The sequence below is a fragment of the Coffea arabica genome, chromosome 5c (genome assembly GCF_036785885.1).
Source record: "Coffea arabica cultivar ET-39 chromosome 5c, Coffea Arabica ET-39 HiFi, whole genome shotgun sequence".
NCBI lineage: Eukaryota > Viridiplantae > Streptophyta > Magnoliopsida > Gentianales > Rubiaceae > Coffea > Coffea arabica.
In genome coordinates this window covers 3,400,761-3,419,848 of record NC_092319.1, presented here as the reverse complement: position 1 = coordinate 3,419,848, position 19,088 = coordinate 3,400,761, and the positions used below count along the sequence as shown (strand labels likewise).

General features: G+C 37.0%; 2 protein-coding genes and 1 pseudogene across 3 annotated transcripts; 2 read left to right on the top strand and 1 right to left on the bottom strand.

Moving 5' to 3' along the window:
- Positions 1–1,864: 1,864 nt before the first annotated feature.
- On the top strand, positions 1,865–6,932 carry LOC113690751 (selenocysteine methyltransferase-like; annotated as a pseudogene).
- Positions 6,933–6,970: 38 nt separating this feature from the next.
- LOC113690754 (zinc finger BED domain-containing protein RICESLEEPER 2-like) lies at positions 6,971–11,720 on the bottom strand. Of its 2 annotated transcripts, none has more exons than XR_003448479.2 (2): positions 10,852–11,720; positions 6,971–7,436 (listed from the first exon to the last, which is right to left on the bottom strand). XR_003448479.2 is itself a non-coding variant. In XM_072050437.1 (2 exons), the coding sequence occupies exons 1-2, from the start codon at positions 9,643–9,645 to the stop codon at positions 7,377–7,379; spliced, it is 2,181 nt and encodes a 726-aa protein (XP_071906538.1). In that variant the 5' UTR covers positions 9,646–10,381; the 3' UTR covers positions 6,971–7,376. The 2 variants fall into 2 exon arrangements, 1 of the variants encoding a protein (XP_071906538.1); XM_072050437.1 differs by lacking the exon at positions 10,852–11,720 and adding an exon at positions 7,525–10,381.
- A 2,655-nt stretch (positions 11,721–14,375) lies between these two features.
- LOC113688782 (putative disease resistance protein RGA3) lies at positions 14,376–18,024 on the top strand. Its single transcript, XM_027206576.2, has 2 exons — positions 14,376–17,391; positions 17,734–18,024. Exon 1 carries the CDS (start codon positions 14,506–14,508, stop codon positions 17,380–17,382), a length of 2,877 nt encoding a protein of 958 aa, XP_027062377.1. The 5' UTR covers positions 14,376–14,505; the 3' UTR covers positions 17,383–17,391; positions 17,734–18,024.
- The last annotated feature ends 1,064 nt before the right edge of the window (positions 18,025–19,088 follow it).

The following is a 19,088-nucleotide window of genomic DNA, read 5'->3' as shown; positions in this document are numbered from 1 at the left end:
TGGTGTTTTTGGAGTTGTTTTTGAAATACTCATTTACTGTAGCATTTGGAATGTGAAAAACAGTTTTTCAAAAACAGGCCTAAAAACAAGGAATCCAAACAGACCATATAGTGCCCTTCATATTTGGTGGCGCATCTTACGAGATGAAGCTTTCGGTTATAGTTAACTATTGAATTTGACAGAAGGGCCATTAATATGTTATTTTGTTAGATCGAGGGCCAAAAACGTATCTTTAATTGTTGGAGGGCCAAAACTTTACTTGGGTAAGAGTTGGAGGGCCATTGGGACTCTTTTCCCTATTTCATATGTTCAGTATTAGAACTTTACCATTCAGGGGTCCATGATGTCCCAATTCCTTTTCTTTGGTTTTTCAAGTCCAAAATCTCTCTCTGTGGTATGGTTTTGGGCAATGGACCAAAATGATCTTTTTGTTTTGCTAAAAACAAATTTAATCCCTTTCACTAGAAAATGATCCAATGTCGTCGCTCCCTTATCATTTCGACAAAACTAAATTGAACATTCACTTAATCACAATGGGCTTTTTAGTATTTTACCCAACTAAATATTTTGCAATTTTCACCATTTATGGCAAAATAAATTCCCTTATACTATTTTTTTATTTAAAGGTGATCATTGAATAGCTTTTTAGAGGTGCTAAAGATTGCCTAATTTCGTGCATTACAATAACATTTAAAATTTTAATGTTGTTGCAGAAATCCATTATTTGACAATAGAAAAAACAATGTGATGTTTAGGCACCATTCTGAAAGAAATTCATGTTTCTAATATTATTTACAATGATTGAATTATAGCTCATCTATTTAGTGATTTACTTAAGTTTGGATTTTTCATGCACCATGGTTAATATATTAGAATTTTGTCTTACAATTAAAAAAAATAAAATGATAGTGGGATGCTTATAATTGCCTCCAAATCCTACGTTAACGTCTCCGCTCTCCTTTATCTATCCTAGCATTAGTTAATATAGTAAAGGTCATAGAATTTCGAGGACCATAGTGATTAATTTTCTAAATACTAGGGGCCAAAAAATTTTTTTTTGCGTGAAATAAAAAAAAATCATTTTAACCCACATCCTAATCACTGAGCAACAAAATTGCAACTATTCCTTTCTGAATTCAAAGACTAGTCTATTTTCCATGTGAAACACTAAGAACCAAAATGTCGTTTTAGATTACTATCTTTTCCTTGCACACCCTAATCCTATTACAAGTTTACAACAATTTCAAAGAAGCCTTTGTCGTAGGCGGAGTCAAGGACCCATCTTAAAGTGATAAACTGATAATCCATCTTTTTGTATAAACAATTCAAAAGTGAATTAAAGAATGATTAAAGGTAAAGGGTTGCTGCTTATGCTTCTCAATCATAGCATGTAGCGATTGGCACTTGAGGTGTCCACGCATTGTCAAGCTTTATCATATCAATCTAACTTACCATTTTGAAAAGAAAAAAATATAAAACAAATATGACAAAGAAATTCAATTTAATTCGTATGATGTTTTACTAGTCATCTAAGTCTGCGATTTGAGTCACCGATGAACAGGTGAAATCCCACGCTTGATCTTTGTCAAAAAGAAAAGAATAAAAGCAAAATAAAAAGGTAAAACAATTATTAAATATTTAATAAGACTTTCTGGCTCGTGTCCACAAGGCATTTGTGTCCAAAAATAGTGTGGTAAGTAACGCGTTTTTGCTAGGGACAAGCTAAGAGTCGGGACCTCCTATGAGGAAATGGATGTCTTTTGACTGTGATTTATCTCGAAGTTATGAGAAATAAAAAAAGCTATCGCACGCAGATTTCCATATCTAGAAAATGGTGGATTATTGTGTGCTAATTATCCAACATAAGTAGATAACATGGCAACTCCATTCAGCCAGAATTTTCGTCGTCCTCTCACGTGCCCGGCATGTGGATTGGAATCATCATGTTGTTCGCGCATCGCGCGTTAGTTTTCCCATCTGGCCTCGCCTGCCAGTGTCCCATGTGCCCGTGCTTCCGTCTTTCTGTTCTTCTGCTACATTTGCTCTCTTCCCGCTGCATTCTCTCTCCCACTACATTCTCTTTCTTTCTTTTTTTGGTCTTTTTTTGGGATAATGTTGCTCTATCACTTATCCGCATCCTCTGGAACCTGGTACAAAATTTTGTTGACCTCCTCCTTTGTTATAATAGGCTTTCTTCTTCATCTCCGGTGAGGTCAGTTCTTCTCTTCAGGTTGCCTCTGCTCTGCCCCTCTTTTTTTTTTTTGCTAAAGTTCGTATTTCTTTTGTCCCTTGTCCACCGACGTGCAGTTTTCTGCTTTTTTTTCTCATCCACGGGCTTGTTACCGCCCAAAGACGTGCCATCTTCACTGTTGGTTGCAGATCTTGTGCTTTCTTCTTCCTCTCCAGTGAGGTCGGGTCTTCTCTTCAGGTTGCCTCTGTTCTTTTTTTTTTGTTGTAAAATTTGTGTTTTTTTGTCCCTTCTCCACTGACGTGCAGCTTTCTGCTTTTTTTGCTTAGCCACAGCCTTCTTACCGCCCAAGGAGGTCCCATCTTCACTGTTGGGTTGCAGATCTTGTGCCGTTCGTTTGGAAAAAACTTCGGTCTCCTCCTCCTTTGTTGTATTAAGCTTTCTTCTTCCTCTCCGGTGAGGTCGGATCTTCTCTTCAGGTTGCCTCTGCTCTGCCCCCTTTTTTTTGGCTAAAGTTTGTATTTCTTTTGTCCCTTGTCTGCTGATGTGCAGTTTTCTGCTTTTTTTCTCATCCACGGGCTTGTTACCGCCCAAGGACATGCCACTGCTATAATAGCGTCCATGTCAATTTCTGGAATTCAAGGTCAACCCTTGGAGATCACCGGTAGTATGAAAAGTCAATCTGGAAACTTGAAGCCTGTTGCAGATGACATGAGTGTGGAAGCTGAAAAATCAATGTCACTATCTACAGAATCTCATGTTGAGACTGATGCCACTGAAGACATTCTTGTCTGATTCTGCTTTTACTCGATTAAAAGAGTCAGAGACTGGGCTTCATCGCAAGGTACAAGATTTTATTTTTGGCAGTTGATATAAAGATTCCCTAAACTGCATGATTTGCACTAACCTGCTACTTGCGATTGGTAGTCAATGCAAGAGCTAATTGGCTTATCACAGAAGTATTACAATGAAGTTGCTCTTCCTAAACTGGTAATAATAGAATATCTTCTTCTCCCTCTCTCTGGTTCTGTTTTAATTTTTTTTGTTAACATAACAACCAAATTAAGTTTCCCTGGCATTTCATTATGCAATACAGGTTGCTGATTTTGGTTCTTTGGAACTCTCACCAGTGGATGGTTGAACTTTGACTGATTTTATGCATACAAGAGGCCTTAGGATGCGTTCTCTTGGACAAGTTGTAAGTGCTTCTCCTCTTTTGTTCTGGTTCTTGCTTCTATTTCTATCTCTCTCTCCGGTTCATTGAACTACATTTAATGGCACCTCTGAGTCCGTGTTCATATTTTTGAAAAAGTGCTTACATTTTTCTTTTCATCCTTGCAAACTGGATACGTTTTATTTGATTTCCATCACTAAAATCTTAAGAAAGTGGAACTTGAGGTCCATTGCTCTCTGGTTGCTTGTTGGCATCAATATCAGTCTAACTTTCTTCGCTGTTGTGAATCTTCTATTTTGCATCTGATTTAATTTCAATATTTAAAAGATTAATCAATGGTTTAGCTGTGAATTATAGCAAAAATAAATTTAAGTTTTGAACTTTTATCAAATTATATTTGTTGTTGGTGGACTGCAATGAGCATAAGAGCCTTTGCAGCGAATATGGTGTTTCTGTTTACCCCCACCGTCCAATGGTTTGCAAAAGGTTCTTTGGTACCCAAAAAGTGAGTATATGTGACATATTGGAGTTTTCAAAAAGGCTTGTTTTTTTACCTTGCTCCGTTGAAATTATATTTGTCCTGATGTTGACTCTATGTAAATGCAACTTACATGGCTTGAGTTCATACAATTGTATTCCTCATGAATTTATTTTTATTCTCAGGTATGAAGGTGCACGATCTGCAGAAGCCTTGCTAAGTTTGTGAACAGTGAAGAAGGTAATGTTATTGGCTAGCTGGCTTGTATTTTGTGGTCCATAAGTGTAATCCATGTCAATAAGTTTGATAGATTAACGTTAAACCATATTTTGGTAAAAGTGTTGATTAATACATAAAATTGTTAAAATCCAATCCATATTACTTGTGAAGATTAGAAATTTACTTCACCTTAAGATATCACAACGAAGAATTGTGCGGTGATTTCATAAGGGGCAAAATATCAATCTTTTTTTTGTAATGTTTTCTATATAGGTTAAAATCTACAATGGATTAATTCAGGTTGTGATAGCACTGAAGGCTACAATTAAGAAACAGGTTAGTTATTAATTTGCTTCTTATGTTTTTTTTTTTGCCTCAGTTGTCTATTACTAACCCTCACTATTTCTTTAATTCTTTCTTCTATTTCAATTTTTCCCTTACCAAAAGGTCTATCTACAATGGATTATTTCAGGTTATGATAGCACTGAAGGCTACGATTAAGAGACAGGTTAGTTTTTAATTTGCTTCTTATGTGGTTTTAATTCTTTTTTTGGGCTCTGTGGTCTATTACTAACCTTGAATTGCTACCAGTGATGACAAAGAAACTATTCAGATAATTTTAAGGAGTTCCAAAGTAGCTAGCTTAAAAAATTGTATGAATTCGGCCTTATTCTTTCAACTACAATTAAATATTAGGACCTTGGCCATGTGGTTTTCTTGTTTTATTCTTTATTGTTTATTTCATGTGACAGGTACACCTTGATTACCTAAAAATTGGTGGTAATATCATAATATCTGCATCATATCAGGTTATATGGCTGTCTTTTTAATTTTTTCATTTTTCGGGCCTTCCCATGGATATTGTTTAATTATTATTGGAAGAATTTATCATGAAGTTGAGGACTTTTGATTTGCCTTTTTTGGGAGACAGGCTACTCTTCAGGAATTTGCAACTAAGGGGATATCAAGAGAAGATGGTGAAGCTTTACTCAGGAAAAGTGTTGAAATAGCTCGCGAGATACGGGATATATATTATGATAGAGCTAGCAAAGGTTCTTGGGATGTTATTGGAGATCCAAAAGCTTTAAACGTCGACTCCTTGTTGCTGTTTCTGTTGGAAGCCAACGCGTATCTTGCTGATGGTTCTAAATATAGGTGAATCTTTTAATTCTCTTCTTACATTGGAAGCAGAGTAGTATTTCAGTGCCCAAATACTGAATTGAAATATTTGAACTTGTGCTAGAAACTTTTCCTCTCAAGGACTTGTGACCTTCTCATGCATTGTAGTGGCATATATGGGGATGCAGTGACTCTAGAGACTTTGAAGCATTTCCATAAAAGAATGAGTTCAAGTTCTTGCTGACTCTAGTGCTGACCTGATTGCATTTGAGACAATTCCAAACAAATTGGAAGCTATGGTATTGTTTTTGAGTTGTGACTATCTCAGTGTACCTTAAACATTTCTTTCGCTAGAGCAATTTAGATGATTTGCTGTCTATTTTGCCTGATTGCTTCTTGATATAGGACTATGCTGAGATTCTTGAGGAAGGGGATCCTATATCAGATTGTGCTGCAATTGCTAATTTATGCGACTGAGTTGTTGCTGTTGGAATCAACTGTACTGCTCCTAGATATATATTGATGGACTTGTCCAATCAATCAAGAAGGTATAACCAATTCTAGGATGCATTTGAAATGAATGAAATTGAAAATGCTAATCAAATTTAATTACAAACATTGATTTTAATTCTCTCGGGAAATCCAGATAGTTTGTTGTCATGTCTTAGCTCTAATTGCAGTCTTTTAATCACAAGATCTTTTTTTTTTTTTTTTGGTTTCTAAGAATTCTCATTAGAGAAACCAATTCTGGGTCATGATTATTAGACGAATAAATTAGAAGTCAGAAAATCTTGGATGTCCATTTATGTACGTGGAACTTATTGCTTTACTTGCTAATATACTGAACCGATCCTGATATATCAGCGTTTTCCTTTTTTTCTTTCCACAGTCTTCCCAAGTTAAGGGCTCAATTGAAAAAAAGAAAAGAAAAAACCAGAAACCATATATATATATATATACACACACACACACATTCTAAGCATAAAATTATGAAGTGAAGTACATCTTTAAACAGATGTACCAACATTTCAGCTGTGTGTGAAGTGAAGATCATCCTAACAATGTTAGTTATTCTAAGCATAAAACTATGAGAGTGTTTGCTGATACTTTTTGTTGGCTGATTTCAATTACCGAAGAAAGGAAAATGCTGTGTTATTAGGATTTTATGGTTCTTAAGGTATTTAAACTTGCTGAATTGCTACTGGGTATTTTCCTTGGATTTCTTGTTGGATTATGCATCTGTTTGCATGACTGTTTTCAAATCACTTATTCTTAAGGTGAGGATTACTGATCAAACTTCTGTTTGCTTGTACTTGTCAAATTAGATAATGTGGGAAGTGAATAAAGAGAGGCTGGGAGAATTCCTTGAGGAGTTGCAGAGGAAAGAGGACACAAATGACAGCTATGTTGTTGCTAGTGCTGTTAATCGAGCCGAGTCGAGCCGAGTATCTGAATGCCGAGCTCGACTCGTGACGAATTCGAGCCAAGCTCGAGCTCGCTCGTTAGCGCTAACGAGCCATAATATCCACTCGAACTCGACTCGAAAAAAGGAAATGTGACTCGAACTCGAGCTCGAGCTCGACTCGTTTATCACAAACGAGCCAGGCTCGGACGAGCTCGAGCTCGAGCTCGAAATTTCTATCCGAGCTCGAGGCTCGAGTTCGAGGCTCGAGGCTCGATTTTAGACTCGAGTTCGAAGCTCGAGACTCGATTTTGAGGCTCGATTTCAAAATTCAACAATCAGTTATTATGAAGTCCTGCTCCAGCATACCCAGATTTAGGCTATCCAAAATCAACAAAAAATATTAGGATTGGCAACCAATGCCATTCACATTCAACAATACACAAACTCTAACCACATTTCATCCAAGACAAATAAGACCATAACATCCATGATCCATACAACACAAACTCCAGGGGCTGCAGTCAACAAATACACAAACTACAGTCTAATTCCATATGAGACAACATTCATAAGAGCCAATATACCATAACAGGTTTTGTCCAGCCAAATAAACGCACAAACTACAACCAAATAACCATGTAAAACACTGCTACATAGCTTAAAAATTGTCCAACTTCAAACACCTGACAAGAAAAAGTACAACCCCTTCAGAAATCACAAGAAAAAGTACAGCTTCACAAGTCCAGCTTTACAAATCACAAGAAACAGCATCACATATTCCAGAAAACAGCCTTCAAATGTCCGGAAGATCAATTTCTTCAATTGTAGATGATTCGGAAACATCGAGTGGTTCCTACAAAACGAAAACAAGAAAGTTACAACTCCTAGCAAGATAAAATGAGCTGCCAAAATAAATAACTAGTAGAGTATATTTTACTTACACGAGACTTGTTTTTTAACCCATGAAGATTGCGGATCCAATCATTCCCACAAAGTAGCATTTGAACCGTTTCAACGGACATAGAAGCACGCCTATCATCGATTATTCTACCACCAGCACTGAAAGTAGATTCGGACGCCACGGTTGTAACTGGAATAGCGAGTATATCACTTGCCAATCTTGACAATATAGGAAACCTCCACCTTTCCCCTTTCCACCAACCCAAGACATCAAGATTTGCATTTGCATCACAAACATATCTGCCCTCTTCCAAATAGACATCTAAATCTGATTTTTCAGGGGGAGCCTTGTCAATTTCACTAACAACCATCTGAAATTTTTCTTTCCCAGTTAGAACATTAACTCCAAGCTTTTTAGCAGCCCCTTGAGTAGATTTACTTGAAATTTCCGAATGTTTTCTTTTTCCAGCTTCCCTTGGTGGTTCCTCACTATGAGATGAGATGTAAGCATCCACATATTCATTATAAAGGTCATAAAGAATGCATCTCATCTCATCAATGTACCTAGGGGCTGCAACTTCTCCATAAATAACTGGGAAAGTATGATTAACAAGGACCATTTTGTACCTCGGATCAAGAATAGCACCCAAAGACATCAAAACATTGCTTTCACCCCAATATTTGTCAAATTTTAGTGCCATACTTTCAGCCATAAACCTAATATGATCAGAAAAATCGAGAGCTTTTTCATTTAATAGCTCTTTAATCCTATACAACTCTACAAGAAAAAGGTTAGCTATTGGGTAATCGGATCCAGAAATAATATTGGTGATCTCATAAAAAATACCCAAAAATTTACATACTTCTTCAACTTTCATCCATTCAAACTCACTTGGGACATAGTGAAACCAAGGATCAATGTCCCCATACCTGGGAAATACATCCCTAAACTCTAGAGCTGAAGCCAACATCAAATAAGTGCTGTTCCACCTAGTTGGGCAGTCCAAAATGAGCTTTCTAGAAGGCAATTGAAGCTGTTTTTTTATTTTGGCAAATTCATTGAGGCGAGACTCTGAATTTTTCAAATATTTAATCCCCTCTCGAACAACATCAATCACATCAACAATTTGATTAAGCCCATCTTGAACAAGCAAATTAAGTATATGGGCACAACACCTAACATGAAAAATTTTTCCTCCAATGCTCAACCTTTTTCTTAGAGAGAAATCCTCTTTAACTCTCCTAATGCATACATCATTATAAGAAGCATTGTCCACAGTGATAGTAGAAACCTTATTTTCAATCCCCCACTCAAGAAAACACTTACTTAACGCATCAGCAATAATTACACCCGTGTGAGGAGGTGGGACATTACAAAAATTTAGAACCCGTTTTTGCAACACCCAATCACTATCAACAAAATGCCCAGTCACAACCATGTATTGAATTTTTTGACCAGATTTCCACAAATCTGTGGTTATACTAATCCTATTGGCACCTTTTAAGATATTTCTCAGCCTTCTCTTTTCAAGCATGAAAGCAGTCACACAATCTTCCTTTACTGTTTGCCGGTTAATCTTTTTATAAAATGGAGATGCAGCTTTCATGAACTTGTTAAAAACAACATGATCCAACATAGAGAAGGGATACTCATGTACAAGAACCATATGAGCTGCTAACTCTCGTACTTTAGCATGATCATAAGAGAAATTAGTTATAGAAGTTATACCATCCGAGGGGCCTTCGGTAAAGGATAACACTTGCTGCCTCTTTTGATTTTCCTCTCCAACAGCCAGCCTCTTTTGTAGGCAATTTTTGAGATGATGCTTGTGTTGAGAAGTAGCTCCAGATGGATTTTTGACAAATAGTTCTTTGCAGTGATTACACTGCACTTTCAATGTTCCATCAGGCTGTTTTACTATAGTCATATCCTCCCATATTGTTGACTTCTTTTTCCGTTGTTTTTTTTCAAACGGATTTGCTCCTTCAACAGCACCTTTTTCCCCTGTTTCTGTTCCTTCATTCGGCTGATCTAAGTGATCTAAGTCCAGCTCTTCTTCGCTCATCTCATCAGCATTAGACTCCACCTCAAGTTCTTGTTCGACAGCTTCATTTTCAACCTCCATAATAGGACTTGTTGACGATCCTTGGTGACTGTACATACCTATTATTTAAAAGGAAAAATATACTTGAGTCAAGTCCATAAGGAACATATGTAGGAATATATGCAGTCAAGTCCATATGATATTTAATAACTATTTTCAGCTTGCTTTTCGCCATTTCTACAAATGCATGAATCCAAATTAGCAATAAAACCTGAAGTACCATTTATGCAACAAATAACAAACAATTTTAGAATCCAATATTAGTGGCCAATTAGACCTGAATTCAGAATAAATCTCTACATATAAGATTAGTTAACTCTCCATTTCTCCTGAAAAAAGAGGAAAAGAAGAAAGGTAGACAGAGAAGTATTTTCATCTATAGAGAAATTATCTAGAGAAGTAAATGGTGCCAGCCTGTGCTGCAGGCGCAATGCCATGAACAAAAAATTGCCAAATCATCCCATCCTCATTCTCACGTGGTCGTGCACCCATGGCAAGGTTTAGCTTCTGCCTTGTGGATCCCTCGATGGGAAGCAAAAGAAAAGGAAAACAGCAAAACAAAAAAGAAAAAAAAAAAGAAAATCAAACATCCCTCTATGCAGCCAGTGCCTATATTATTCATTCAATAATTCATTTAACTCAATTCACACACACATAAATGGCCCCAAGACGAAAATATCAAACTAATCAAACACTTTGAAATTGAAATGAAATGAAATGAAAGGCCAATCAATCCCTGTGATAGTGCAACAGTTAGCTCACGAACATTGACATGTGATAAAGGGGCATTTGTCATTATCTTCAAAACCAGTTGTTTTTTGTGCATGATTTTGAGGATGGATATCATGTCATATTATATGGTGGTATGATGCTTTTTTACAATGTACTACGTAGCTGATTTTGTTTACATTACACCATGTCCAACTCTTGAAGGGAATGCTGTACGCAATTTTGTCTCCTTTCCATTTAATTTGCCTTTCTACTAGCAAACCTTTGCAGGGTAGTGCACACTTGTCTTAAATCTTAATGAGGAATATTATGGCACAATGAGGCTGGTAGGTGTACCTTTGACCTTTCAGTCCGAAGGTGAAGCTAAGGCTAAGTGGATGATTTCTATCTTCTCCAAACATTATTAATTCGTAATAATCCCTCGATGTTAAGTTTTTGAAGCGTAAGCAACAATGAAACCTAAAACCAGAAAAGAGACAAGAATGAACTCTTGTCATTCAGTATAATTAACCTACGAAAAGAGACGAGACTTACCAGAAATCACGAAGGATTAGAGAAACCAGTCAAATTGGACTGGTTTTTGGCCCTGGCCGTGGACGGGGTTGTTAATGGCAGAAAACAGAGGCTGTGGGCGGCAGTGGAGGCAGAGGTTGCTGTGGGTTGCGGCTGTGGAGTGCGGCTTGCTGTGGAGTGCGGGGTTACGGTGTTGCGGGGTTGCGGGCTGCGGGGTTGCGGTGTTGCGGGGCTGCGGGGGTTGCGGGGCTGCGGGGTTGCGGAGCTGCGGCGTTGCGGGGCTGTGGGTGCGGCTGTGGGTTACTGGTTGCGGGTTGCGGTGTTGCGGGGCTGCGGGGTTGCTGGGTGCTGGGTGCTGGGTGTTGCGGAGCTGTGGGTTACTGGGTGCGGTGTTGCGGAGCTGCGGCGTTGCGGGGCTGTGGGTGCGGCTGTGGCCTGTGGGTTACTGGTTGCGGCCTTGTGGGGTGCAGCGGAGAGGGAGAGGCAGAAATGAAGAATGAGAGTATGAGACGATGCAATATCAACCCTAGTCCAAATGTCTACCTGTTGACTGCTAAAATGACACAAATACCCTTCTTTGTCGAGCTCAACCGAGCTACTCGATAAAGAATCGAGTTCGAGCTTACTCGGCTCGATAACTAAACGAGTATTTGTCGAGCTCGAGCTCGGCTCGTTAATTGAAATTAACGAGCCGAGCTCGAGCCTTATCGAGCTTTCGAGCTACTCGTTTCGCTTAACAGCTCTAGTTGCTGCTCTGAGAGGGGAAACGTTGATTAGAAACCCATATGTGAGAATGCAACCTTTCCCGGAGCAAAGCACAGCTAAAGTTAGCAAGGAACAAGAGTAGATAATGAGACTGCTTTTGGCAGATTTTTGTACCCAGAACTTTTTTCTATTTTTCTCCTTTTTCACTACCATTGTAGAGCACTATTATGTGTGTCTAACGGTGGCTTCTGGTTTACTGGTTCTTTATTACAATGGGATCGCCAAAACTGAAACTTAGCTTGTATACATTTGTACTTTATAAAAAGGACAAATATTACGTGGTATAAGGATAGATATTATAAAAAGGACAAATATTAGCTTTGTTATAGCTTCAGAATTTATCTTTAGTTAGTTGTAGCTTCAGAATTTATCTTTAGTTAGTTTATGAAAGCTAAGAAAGTGTCCCACCGCAGGATGATTATTGATTTTTATATTGTTAGCTAATATTTGTATCCATCCCTTTGTGATTTTCGTACTTTCGCTATATTTGAGTTATATGAATCAGTATTTGAGTTCTTATATGAATCAGGAAGATTTGAAATATGGTCTATTTTCTGCATTAAAAGCTCAAAAATTATATTAATATAAATATTTTCACTATTTTGAGAGCATATCCATTTTTGATTAAGTATAAATCATTTTATTAAATTGGGCATGTTCATCTCTTTTTTCCACCCCGCACAGCGCGGTTTATGCCTCCTAGTTGGGAGGAAAGTGGGAGAGAGATTGGAAACTTGAAAAGGACGGCAGACATCTGATTCCCGACGCACTCACAATTAACTGTTGGAAAGTAATTGACTGTTGAAGTGGAAATGTGCAAAGGTTTTGGAATCAAGTGGACATTGATGGATCATGGATGAATGGGATAAAAGGCAACAGTATATTGGACTGTTTTTCCTATTGTCTTTTCGATACGTATTCGCTTGGAAATTTCTTATTTTCATACTTTGTCCCCACCCTCACATGAGAAAAGATGTTAGCAGCAAAGGATGCCCAAAAGCCCCCGCGGTAGCATCTCCCACTGGTGATCACTTGGTCCCAAGATTGAGTCTCTGCTCTACTGGATTCCTCCACGCACTTATCGTACTTGGGTCGGGTTGGGGCATCGGGCCCAAGTTGCAGGGGATTAGTCGAGCCCCGTAAAGATTAACCCAAACACCCCTGTGTTGAAAAAAAAAAGAAAAAAAAGCAAAGGATGTCCAAAAACTGAAAGAAAAGCGGAATGCAGAACATAAAATGAAAATGTTACTTTAAGATACGAGACAAATAAATAAGTAAACATTAAATCCCTATTTAAAAAATAATTAATTACAAAATCCAAAGAGTAAGCGCATCATATTTTTTAAAATTTACACGTTTGGATTGCAAAATCTGTCCTATTTTAATTTCTAAATTATAAAATCTATTTCACTTTAATTCCTAAAGAACGATATTTGTCTCACTTAAATATAAAATCTGTCTCACTTTTGTCATTAATTTTACCAAAGTGAGACAAAATTTTTATTTTAAGGACTAAAATGTCTCATTTTAAAGTGTTTAGGAATTAACCCTATACGAATTAGCGGAATGTGTTTTACTTTATATTATTAGAATAAAAGCAAAGCAGTTTGACGCGGTTGTTGGTAATCATATGAAAAAATCCAAACTGTTTTCTGATGTTTTTGTTTAGTATCCAGCAGTGATTTTCATTCAATTCTGACCACCCACTCTATCTTTTTGTGTTCGAGCTAAAGAACTCATAACGATATAGGCAAACATAATTCCCAACCTTTTTCCTTTTTTTTTTGCTGGAAAAAACGCAACAATTTTTTTTTTTTTTTTAAAAAGGACTGAAATGCATTGTCAAGTTAAAGGCGCAGAAAGTGCACTTCATTTATAAGTTTTGTGGAGCCAAGAATTTCAGAAGAAGATAAGGCCCATATACAAAGTTACAAAAGAACACAACGGAGAGATGCTGAAACATTTCTTAATGATGTTTCCAACTCCTAAAGACAGCTCAACAATTAGTGTCCCATTTGTAATTCTTGACAAATGATAAATGATAATACTTTATGGTTTTTTTCAATCTGCTTCCCACAAGATAATCCTATCAAGAAAGGGGGTGAGCTGAACGTGAAAGCTTAAAATTATCACACATCGCCTAAATGATGTATATTTTTGTAGAAAAAAAATGATAAGTCGATTTAAATAATTGTTTTCAAGGCTTTTCTGATATTTTAGCACCTTTAATAATAAATAAATTCGTGAGATAAATAGATAGTAGATTAACGTGTTCAAAATTTTATTGTGAAGCATGTTTACTAATACCATGACCAAGACAAATTTCTTAATACTTTAAACGCATATCATGATGAGGAATAGATTCATTCTATTCCTTGATGCTTAAGTACATACTGCTTTTATAATCTTTTTAACCTTTGTCCACACGTTGTAAAGTTTTACGGCATCAATATAAATTACTAGTCATCTACAGCGGGGATCAAAGAGTCACCGGTAGATGGGAGAAAATAAATCCTACACTTGATATTTTATGAAAAAATAATAATAAAAAGGTAAAGCAATTATTAAATATTTAATAAGACTTTCTTACCCGTGCCTCGAAGGTTAATCAGTTCCCACGTCTTTGATTTTGAAAAATGTAAAATTAATCCAACGGACAAGCATTAAACTTTCTTTGGTGATATAATAGGTAACGCGTTTTCGCAACGGACAAGTTTATACCCTCCATCTAAGCAAATGGGTGTCTTTGACTCTGGTTCACCAAGTAAGTCGTCAAGAAAACAAGTTGTATATAAACGACGTAGTAGGAGTGGTCCTAAGTAACCAATCTGGTTGTCCGCCTTTGTATCAACCTTCTATTTGCAACCAAATATCCTTTCCAAATCATATTAGTAGTATTCTATCCTCGCAATGGCTGAATTGTTTGTTCCAAAGATAATTGATCAACTGAGTGATGTTCTCGTGAAGCAGTTTGGGGAGAAGGTCAACCTGGTGATGGGGGTTGAAGAGGAGGTGGCAAATATCTCCTCCAAGTTGGCAACCATTGAAAAAGTGCTGCATGATGCAGAGAGACGAAGGCTGAAGGACAGATGTGTTGGAATTTGGCTAGAAAAGCTTGAGGACATAACATATGAGATGGATGATGTGCTGGACGATTGGAACTTCAAGATTCACAGAGCAAAGAATGAACGAACTCGCCAGAATGCCAGATTGCAGCCAACATTGTGGATCAAGGTTCGTTCCCTCATCCCCTCCCTTTGTTCTTGTCTCAAACAAGTTCCTGTTCGTAGTGATATTGCTTTGAAAATAAAAAGCATAAATGAAAAGCTAGAATTGACGTTGAAAGAGGCAGATCAATTCAAGTTTATTACAAGTGGGGGAATTCCTGATTCTCAAGATTTTCAGCGAATTATAACTACCTCAATGATAGACGAATCAAAGATCTGTGGTCGAGAATCTGATAAGGTTGCTTTACTTGACCAAGTTTTGTCTAAGACCACTAGTCAAGGAAGAAAGAGGGTTCAAGTTATCTCTGTAGTAGGGGCCGGGGGTAGTGGAAAGACCACACTTGCGCAACTACTCTTCAATAACGATAAAGTGAGGAACCATTTTGAAGTTAGAAATTGGATTTGCGTATCAAATCCTTTTGACCAAAAAAGGATTGCGAAAGCTATCCTTGAGAATGCTGGAAAAAGTTCTGAAGAATCAGAGTTGGATCCATTGATCCAACGTATAAAAGAAACTTTTTCTGGTAAGAGATTCCTGCTTGTCCTAGATGATGTCTGGACAGAGGATGACTCAAAGTGGGAACCTTTCCAAAACTCTCTCAAGGATGGGGCTCCTGGAAGTGTAATCTTGGTGACAACAAGGAGTCATAGAGTGGCCGCAGTGGTGGGAACAACTCATACTCACCAGATGGCCCTGATGTCCGACTCTGATTGTTGGCTAATAATGCAAAGGATAGCATTTGCCAACAAATCAGGGGACTTGTGCAAGAAGGTGGAAAGAATTGGGCAGAAAATTGCAGAAAAGTGCAAAGGGTTGCCACTTGCTGCAAAGACTATGGGAAGCTTGTTACGGTTCAAAGATACCGTACAACAATGGCAGAATGTTTTGGACAGTGATATATGGCAATTGGAGGAAGCAGCCGTGGAACTTTTCCCTCATTTGTATTTAAGCTATAACGAGTTGTCCCCGGAGCTGAAACGTTGCTTCTCATATTGTGCTGTCTTTCCCAAGGATCATGTGATATTTGCAGAAAAGCTTATTAGGCTGTGGATAGCACAAGGTTATGTTCGCCCAAGACGAAGAGGTGAGCGCTTGGAGCTGGTGGGCCTTGAGTACTTCAACAATTTGGCAATGCGTTCCTTTTTTCAAGAAATAGAAAAGGTTGAGGCTTACTATGGGTTAACTGAACATATGAAGTGCAAGATGCATGACATAGTGCATGATTTTGCACAATTTCTCACAAAAAATGAATGTCATGCACTTGATGGAACTGGAAGAAATTCATCTAGTGAAAGACCACGTCATCTAACAATTTTGGAAGAAGGCACTGAGGAGGAGATGTTTAGTTCTCGAGTGGTTGATTTGGGACGGCTCAGGAGCTTTTTAACTTTTTCTATAATTGGAAGAGTAGTAGTTCCCCAAAATCTGTTTTGCAGTTTGAAGTGCGCGAGGACTCTGACTTTACGTTATTGTCGGCTAGCTGAAATCCCAGCCGAGATCGGAAGGTTGATTCATCTTCGGCACTTGGACTTAAGTTGGAATCCTTTCGTGACACTGCCAGAAGCTATATGTGATCTATATTATCTGGAAACTCTGGATATCAGTTTTTGTTATAAGCTTTCGAGCCTTCCTGAAAAGATTGAAGGCCTTGTACACTTGAGGCACCTTTTCAATGACATGACCGATGATTTACGTCAAATTCCACAAGGACTCAGGAAGCTCACGTCACTTTGTATTTTGGATAGGTTCATCGTCAGGAGCAACTCTGATGATTTGGCAATTCTGAAAGACCTGAACCAACTCGAAAGATTGGTCATTGACATTGAAGGAGAAGTAGATTTTGGGAGTGCAAAACTTGGCAAGAAAATCAACATGCGTGAAATGTATTTGCTTTCTAGATTCGAGGCCCACTTTATAGAAACTCCAAGTTGCATTGAAACCATGGAACCACCTCCAAACTTGGAAGAACTTGAGCTAGATGACTATCCAGGAGCCCAGTTACCAAGTTGGCTTGTGACGAAATCTCACGCCAATAACTTGACGAGGCTAATTATCAGCAGGCCCCATAACATCTCATCCTTGCCTGCCTTGTGGAAGCTATCATCCCTAGAAGAGCTTAAGCTCGGGGAAGCGGAAAAGCTGGAATGTTTGGGTAAGGAATTCTTCGGAGTTACAAAAGCACTACATGAGAATAGTCGTGATGCTCTTGATACATTGTCAGACTCCGAGTCATCATTCTCAACTGAAGCAGTGGCATTTCCAAATTTGAGAAAATTACATTTTGGTTACTTCCAAAATTGGACAAATTGGGAAGACTTAAGTGAAGATGATGAAGAAGTTACGGTCTCCATCATGCCACGCCTGGAGGAGCTAAAAATTAGTCACTGTTACGAGCTTGAAGCTCTGCCACACCGCATCCTCAGCAAGATATCATCTCTCAAAAATCTGGATATTCGACGTTGCGACAAGTTGAGGGATCGTTACTCTGACAAAACAGGAGATGACTGGATAAAGATATCACACATTCCTCGAGTTGACATAGCTGACAAATATTATTAATCTACTCAGGTATTGTTATCCACACATTTTTTTTTTATGTATCATCATCTTTGAAGTCAAATATTACTATGCATAGAATTACAACAAACAAAGGCCTGCTTTGTAGAATATGACGTGCTTAATAATCAATCAAGGGTTAACAGAGCCATATGTATAATGAAAATATGAAATATTCATTAATAATTTAGAGTGGTTTTTTTAATTGAGAAGATGCAAGTCATTAACTAGTAAATACAACACTAAATTTCTAACAATATCTAACTGTAAACTCTTGAGTTTGGAATTCCATTTATGTCTTGTCTTTTTATCCTTTTATTTTTTATTTTTTTGCTCTTGCCCTTTGTTTTCCAGATAATTGCTCATTGATGGCTCAAAGTGAAGCTACAGCAGAAGACTTTGAGGGATCAACCTCTATGTCAACTTTTCACTTGGGTTCATGTAAAATTTCAAATAATTGTAAATATGGTTGAAGAGGCACATCCAGTTGCTTCATTCAAAATCATTTGTTGAAAGCGTCTGTAACCTTACCAATTTCCAGATTGAATTTCAAGTGGTTAAACAACTAGTCTTTATTTCTTCAAATTATTATTGTTCTATTATATGTAAGTTTCTGTACATTTAATAAAAAAGAAAGTTTGTACATGTATTATTAACAATCTATTATTAGCGCATCTATTTTATGGTATTATTCTAAGGAGTTTTTTGCTAAAATAATTCAGTTAAAAAAAAAATATTCCCAGGATAACTCAATTTGGAAAAATATGCCCTTTCTAATATATTTGATGTCACATGGACTTTCAATGCAAGTTGTTGAATGTACATATCTCCTGCTACGTTTACTAGATATCCTATCTTTGATCCTTACTCTCTTCGTTATTTTTCTGACATTACAAGATATATTTTATTATATGAGGTGCACCAAATGTACTTCGTACAATAATAATTCCAAGCTTCAGTGTTCTCTTTACAAGAATTTCAATAGTATAAATCATTTGCATTTGTTTTACTACTGATAGAAGAACAATTTTTCAAGCAAAAAAGAGTTTAAATTTGGGATACATGTTACTCATATTTTGTCATTAATAGTGGTACGTATTATTATATGATCATACAAATTACTTGAAGTATGGTGGTTGTTTTTTTTTTTTTTTTGTCTAATTTAATGCGTCCATTGATCAAGCATTTTAGACACGATTTTCAATTTTTTTTTTCAAATATGTCTCCACAAAAATCCCATAATTTTTTCCTACTTTTTTAGTTGACTTCTTCCTTTCTATCCTCATTTCTTAGTAAGATATCCTTATACAATTAATTTTTTTCCAATTGGCTTTTTCCCTTTTTTTCTCCCTTCTTACTAAGATACATCCTTATAGAATAACTTTTGTGATAGTGTCTTATAGGTGATTTGTTCGATATTAATTTTAAGAAGATAATAGTTATTTATTCACTTATTGGACTAATTTAGAAAGAGAAAAGTATTGTTAATAAAAAAAAAACTTGGAAGCTTTTTTGTGAAGGGGAGGAAAAAGGAAAGTTTGAAAAGCCTTATCTCGACTAAATAGGTTATGATGGGAATATGATTTAAAGGTATATCACTATGGGAATATTGTTCCAAAACAAAGTTATTTTGAAAACAAGCTCTTATTCTAAAAATAACATAAATTCAATTTTCAAATAATATACATGCGACATACATCCAAAACTAT